General features: G+C 39.2%; 1 protein-coding gene across 1 annotated transcript; it reads left to right on the top strand.

Moving 5' to 3' along the window:
* Positions 1–1129: 1129 nt before the first annotated feature.
* On the top strand, positions 1130–6009 carry psmc2 (proteasome 26S subunit, ATPase 2). Its single transcript, XM_074624885.1, has 12 exons — positions 1130–1307; positions 1604–1641; positions 2215–2296; positions 2405–2504; positions 3329–3460; positions 3566–3638; positions 4034–4129; positions 4355–4519; positions 4622–4709; positions 5091–5293; positions 5439–5535; positions 5730–6009. Exons 1-12 carry the CDS (start codon positions 1235–1237, stop codon positions 5885–5887), a joined length of 1305 nt encoding a protein of 434 aa, XP_074480986.1. The 5' UTR covers positions 1130–1234; the 3' UTR covers positions 5888–6009.
* Positions 6010–6745: the final 736 nt, after the last annotated feature.

Raw genomic sequence — 6745 nt, 5'->3', positions numbered from 1 at the left:
AATAGGAAAAAGAAGAAAAGAAAAGAAAAATCATAGGAAAAAGAAAAATTAAAAAGAAAAAGAAAAAATAATAGGAAAAAGAAAAAGAAAAAAGAAAAGAAAAAATAATAGGAAAAAGAAAAAGATAAAGAAAAAAAATTAAAAAGAAAAACAAAAAGGAAAAAAGAAAACAAAAAGAAAAGGAAACAAACAACCTCATATTTTTCCAATAATGTTAATTAGTCTAAGATACTGAAATAATGTTCTATAACACTCATTTAGTGAGTTCTTTTGCAGAATATCTATAAAATCAAAGTGTACTTTAATCTCTTTGAGGCCTTCTTTCTTCCTCATATCTCTCACAATGCAACATGACATGCTCCACAGTTTCCTCTTGTCCACAGTAATCACATCTACCTGAGTCATGTTTACCTATTTTAAATAGTGTGCTGTTTAGTCCAGTGTGTCTAAGTCTTGATATGATTGTCTCATCTCTCCTGTTCCTTCCTACACACCTCATAACCCCTCCTCCGTGCGGTTTGTTGTTGTTCTTCTTCTTCTCTCACAGGAGTGTGTAACATCATGTCATTTTACACCTTACTGCTTCTCTTAAATTCTACCCACCAAAACTTCTCTCAAAAGGACATTGTTTATGAACTTGTCATGGACAATAACAAAGATGACTTTCTGGTGAATAACATTCTCATTCTTGGAAAATTTTCCAAGTATATGAAAGTGAAACCTATACGTTTAATGTGTTTCAGTCTGGGTTTCTTTCTTACTTAAAATCCCTTAAAGTCATGAAAAACAAAAATGCATTGAAACTTCTTAGTATAATAGAAGAATATGAATTACAGGTACAGCCCCTATAGCCCTTAATTTAATTTATTATTATTTTCATGTATAATTTTACATATTTTATGTGTTCTTGTTTTTGTTTATTTTCTTTTTCTTTTTCTTTTTCTTTTTCTTTTTCTTTTTCTTTTTCTTTTTTTTTTCTTTCTTTCTTTCTTTATCTATTTATTTGTTTTATTTTTTGGGGATATAGTAATTATTAGCCAGAATGATCCAAACTCCACCAGTTTATTTTTTATTTTGTTGACGGTGCCTCCTCAATAAGAGTCCGATGTGTGTTTCCGGTGACTGGCTGAAACGAGCGGAAGTGTAAAGCTGCTGTGTAATAGTGGAGTTCAGCAGCAGCTCTGTCTGTTATTCTACTGATTAAACAGTTTATAGTTTATTAACTGATCTAAACATGCCGGATTATTTAGGAGACGATCAAAGGAAGACTAAGGAGAAAGAGGATAAAGATGACGGACCCATCAGAGGTTTGACTAAAACTAAATTAACTCATTTAAAACAAACAGAACGTCGAGGTTAGCTGCTAAGCTAACAGCTAACAGTTAGCAGCTAACATTAGCATGGAGGCTAACTGCTGTTTGTTCCTCTGATCAGGATCAATGTTGGTTTATTAGTATAACATTGAAGTTGTTTGTAGTTAATGTTACTATAGCATGTGTAACTGTGATATAAGTTATCCTTCAGGTGGACAGCAGAGCTAACAGTAGCAGCTTAATCACAATGTTAGTCTGCAACCAGCTCATTCATGTGTTTACCTCCACAGCTCTGGATGAAGGAGACATCGCCCTGCTCAAAACATATGTAAGTATATCCTGGGCAAAGCTTGCACCAGCTGAAAGCTCTTGTTATCTGTGAAAGAGGTGGAATTGTTCACATTTACATTATTCTGCACTTCAGTGTATTTTAAAACCTCTCTACCTCAGTTCTCATCCCACATTATATTACATATTTGACATTTCTTAATCCCCTGGTCTCTACTGTATATCTCCTATATTTTATTATTCAGCACTATGCCACTTTTTGCACTATATTCACATTTGTAATAGTCCTGTATCTCAGCTGTTACCCTGCACTATACTCATTTTTAACAGTCTATTCTGCACTATATTCACTTTTTTAATAGTCGTGTATCACAGCTGTTACCCTGCACTATATTCACTTCTAACAGTTTTCTTCATCTCCTTGTATTTTTATATCTGGTATATTTTTATACTTTGCACTACTAACTTTTTTACTGCCTTTTACTAACATGTTTTGCACTATGGAACTGTGATGCTGGAAACTTGAATTTCCCTCGGGATCAATAAAGTTACTATCTATTCATCTATCTATTCATTTTTATGTTCTAATGTGGTGCTTGCTGTTTATGATCAGGGTCAAAGCACCTACTCCAGACAGATCAAACAGGTAGAAGATGACATCCAGCAGCTGCTCAAAAAGATCAACGAGCTGACAGGTGGGTGATAAAAAGGCCGTGACACTGACTTCAGATGTAGTGACTGACTGGATGCTGGGTTGTGTTTGAAGTTCCTGTTGTATATTTATTTTTTGTTGGCTTTGACAGGCATTAAGGAGTCAGACACAGGCCTGGCTCCACCAGCACTCTGGGATCTGGCTGCCGACAAACAGACTCTGCAGAGTGAACAGCCGCTGCAGGTTGCAAGGTAAGCAAACCGGGCTACACAGTGACTTGGCAAGAAACACGATAATGTGGCAATATGTTTGGTGATGGCTGTTTTTGCTATATATCACAAGGCAAAGTCAGAATATTTAATGTGATATGGTCCTTGCCATAAGGAAAAACACATCTTAGCTTTAACAAGTAGTTCATCTTACTAGAAAATTTAATATTTTATAATCGGGGTGCAACTAATGATTTGTTTTCGTTGTTGATTAATCTGTCGATTATTTATTTGCTCTATAAAATGTCAGAAAATAGTGAAAAATGTCAGTGTTTCCCGAAGCCAAATAAGACGTCCTCAAATGTCTTGCTTTGTCCACAACTCAGACACTCAAAAACTGATTTTAAGTTAACTGTCATAGAGGAGTAAAGAAAACATATTTACACTTAAGAAGCTGGAATCGGAGAATTTGCCTTTTTACTTAAACTGTTTATTCGATTATCAAAATAGTTGGTGATTCATTTAATAGTTGACAACTAATCGATTAATCTTTGCAGCTCTATATTATGATATATACTGTACATTCCCTAATTTTTTTGAAGATGCTAAATATTTGCGTAAGATGTTATTACAGTTAACTTTCTTAACTTCCCTACTGCATTCATCTGTTTATGTATTATCCATCCCTTACAAAATAATAGTATAGGATTTATTCTGCCTCACAAAACTGAAATATTCTGCGATGATAGGTTGTAAACAAGGTTTTACCACGTTCCCCTCCAGTACAAAAGACATCTTTTGTTTTGTTTTCTTATAACGTATATCCATTTTTTAGTTCCAAATGTTTCTGTGTATCATTCAAACAGATGCACGAAGATCATCAACGCAGACTCGGAGGACCCCAAATACATCATCAACGTCAAACAGTTTGCCAAGTTCGTGGTGGACCTGAGCGACCAGGTGGCCCCGACCGACATCGAGGAGGGCATGAGAGTCGGGTGAGGCAGGAGTGTTATTTAAATTAAACTCAAATATTATTTAATTTATGTCAAACGTCTAGTCAAAACAATCTGCTAAATAAAGTGTTCTTTCTGTTCTTCCAGTGTCGACAGAAACAAGTATCAGATCCACATCCCTCTGCCTCCGAAGATTGATCCAACTGTCACCATGATGCAGGTATGAATCCGCTAGAGCACGGGTTCTCAAACTTTTTGGGGCCAGGGACCACTTAAAAGGGAGAACATTTTCCAAGGACCCCTCTCATAATCGTAACACTGATTAAGCATAATGCTTACTACCATTTTAACTCTTAGATGCCATTGGACTGCCAAGTTTCAGTTGGTTGTAATCTTCAACTTCACCGCTAGATGCCACCAGATCCTACACACTGCACTTTAAAGCCGTGCATTTAGATTATCTATGACATTTTTCAACATTGTCCCAATTTATTCTTTGAAAAAAGTGACAGCCGACCTTCAACTTTTTACTAAAATGACATGAAGAATTGCAATGTTGGCTTCTGCACTTTCCAGACTAAGCTGCAGTAACAACTCTTTATTCCCATGTCGTAGGTGGAGGAGAAGCCTGATGTGACCTACAGTGATGTCGGTGGATGTAAGGAGCAGATTGAGAAGCTGAGAGAAGTGGTCGAGACCCCGCTGCTCCATGTGAGTGTTCACAAATGAAGAATATCCCACAGCCCAGTCACAACCAGAGCTTTTCTTTAGAGATTTTACTAATAAACAGACCTGCCATCACACTTCTGCTCTGTGAATAATCAAGTTTAATAGAGTTAACAGGACTGATTTAAAACGACTCGGGTCTCTACCATCATGTGAGACTTATACATGCGTCTCTCTTGACTGATCACCCCTGTTTCCTCTGCTCACCAGCCCGAGAGGTTTGTTAATCTGGGTATCGAGCCACCGAAGGGCGTGCTGCTGTTCGGGCCGCCAGGCACAGGAAAAACCCTGTGCGCCCGCGCCGTGGCTAACAGGACGGACGCCTGCTTCATCAGAGTCATCGGCTCCGAGCTGGTGCAGAAATATGTGGGAGAGGTGAGTGGGAAAGGAGCTGACACCAGGCAGAGAATAGCAGCTGTATAGATGAATCCCGATGGACGTAAAGGTTCACTTTGGATTCCTGTCTTTTGTTTGTAGGGAGCCAGAATGGTGCGTGAGCTGTTTGAGATGGCCAGGACTAAGAAGGCTTGTCTCATCTTCTTTGATGAAATTGATGCCATTGGAGGTAAGGCTCCACTGTCCCATTCTTTCACGTGTTTCAGTATTATTTACAGTACATTTTCTCCAATATGTCTGTGTTATGATCCTTTGAAAATGGCTTAAACTATGCTCACATCAGAGCAACATCAAGAGAGAGATTTGTAGAGATTATTGGAGATTCTGAATCTCTGTTTAAGTCAAGTAATATAACATTTTATGTCAATATGTATATAAGTTTAGCCAGTTTTGGTGCAACATTCCTTCTCCATGTACAATTTTTGTCTTCTAATGAAACATATTTTTTAAAAGCGGTGATAAAGAAACCAAACTGAATATCCCCATATAACACTTGAGCAGAACACAGTCTTCCACATTAACATGGAAACGTGTCCTTTGACCCTACCAGGCGCTCGTTTTGACGACGGTGCCGGTGGAGACAACGAGGTCCAGAGGACTATGCTGGAGCTCATCAACCAGCTGGACGGCTTCGACCCTCGAGGCAACATCAAGGTGCTGATGGCCACCAACCGACCGGACACCCTGGACCCGGCCCTGATGAGACCCGGACGTCTGGACAGGAAGATCGAGTTCAGCCTGCCTGACCTGGAGGTGAGTGAAGTCTTCACAAGACATGCAGATATACTCTCATAAATCAGCCATAAAACTCTGCTCACCTCTACTTTGTGCAGTTGTTTCCAACTTGTTTTTCTCTTATGAACCTCTAGCCTCACCCCCGTTTGTTTTTGTGTTTCAGGGTCGCACTCACATCTTCAAGATCCACGCCCGCTCTATGAGTGTGGAGAGAGACATTCGCTTTGAGCTGCTGGCTCGCCTCTGTCCCAACAGCACCGGTAAGACCTGATATTGCAGCATTCACTCTCCGCTCTGTCATTTTGTCTTTCCTCTAATCACAAAACGGCCACAGAAGCATCTCACCCTAAAACCGAAAAATCCCTAAAACCAGAGAGTATTTACTGATACATGACTGACTGAACCTGAAAGTCGTTCTGTAAGCAGAATCTGATGTTGTGTGTTTTCCTGCCAGGTGCTGAGATCCGCAGCGTGTGCACAGAGGCCGGCATGTTCGCCATCCGAGCTCGCAGGAAGATCGCCACAGAGAAGGACTTCCTGGAGGCCGTCAACAAGGTCATCAAGTCCTACGCCAAGTTCAGCGCCACCCCCAGATACATGACCTACAACTAAAGAGTGTTTGTGTGTGTGTGAGAAGTTCCACTTTGGCTTTTTACTGTCAAAAGAAACAGAGTCAAAAATATTGTCCATTTTGTCGTCATTCTTGTTCACTTAAAAATAAAATTTATTCCAGACTTGAGTCTCTGTGATTTGTTAAAGGTTGTAAAACATCGACATGGTAACTTTAAAGGCATCCTGTGTTAAACAGTAACAGCACAACTACAGCTTTTTTTCTAATTTTTTTTAAATAGGAAAACACTTGTTATGTTGAAATGTACAATACTATATTAATGTTGTGCTCCGACTCAGACAGTAGTGTACTGTAACCACAAACATACTTACATTTGTAACCACAAACATGATACTGCAAAGTGACCAGTGACGGTGCTTTAGCTGGTTTTTATATACACAGAAATACAGCTGAAAATAGAATACTCCAATAGATCAGAGGCCTGTACTACGAAGCAGGATTTAGCGTTAGCTAGGTAACTTCAGGGTTCGTCCTACAAAGGTGGTTCACTTCTTACCGGGGTAAATCACCATGGTAACATGCTGAACAGCTAACCTGCTCCAGATAAGTGATCAACTCGTATAAAAGCACCGCCTACTGACCAATCAGAGCTCAGTGCGGTGATTGTATGATAACATTACACACATATGAAGAACTTTAAGGCTAAAAACCATATGGTTTAAACTGACAAATGCAGGAAGGACAGCTGGCTTTAGCTTTCAATGTGTTTTTATATTAGTTTTTTTACTTGCTCTTGAGTCCTTGTCACAGCGCCTGAGAGGGGGGGCGCAGCTGAAAGAAGATTGAAATAGTCATACACGCCACATTCGTGCCACAGGGTATAAAGAAATGTAAACCAT

The sequence above is a fragment of the Sebastes fasciatus genome, chromosome 23 (assembly GCF_043250625.1).
Source record: "Sebastes fasciatus isolate fSebFas1 chromosome 23, fSebFas1.pri, whole genome shotgun sequence".
Lineage (NCBI taxonomy): Eukaryota > Metazoa > Chordata > Actinopteri > Perciformes > Sebastidae > Sebastes > Sebastes fasciatus.
This window is presented reverse-complemented; position numbering and strand designations above follow the sequence as displayed.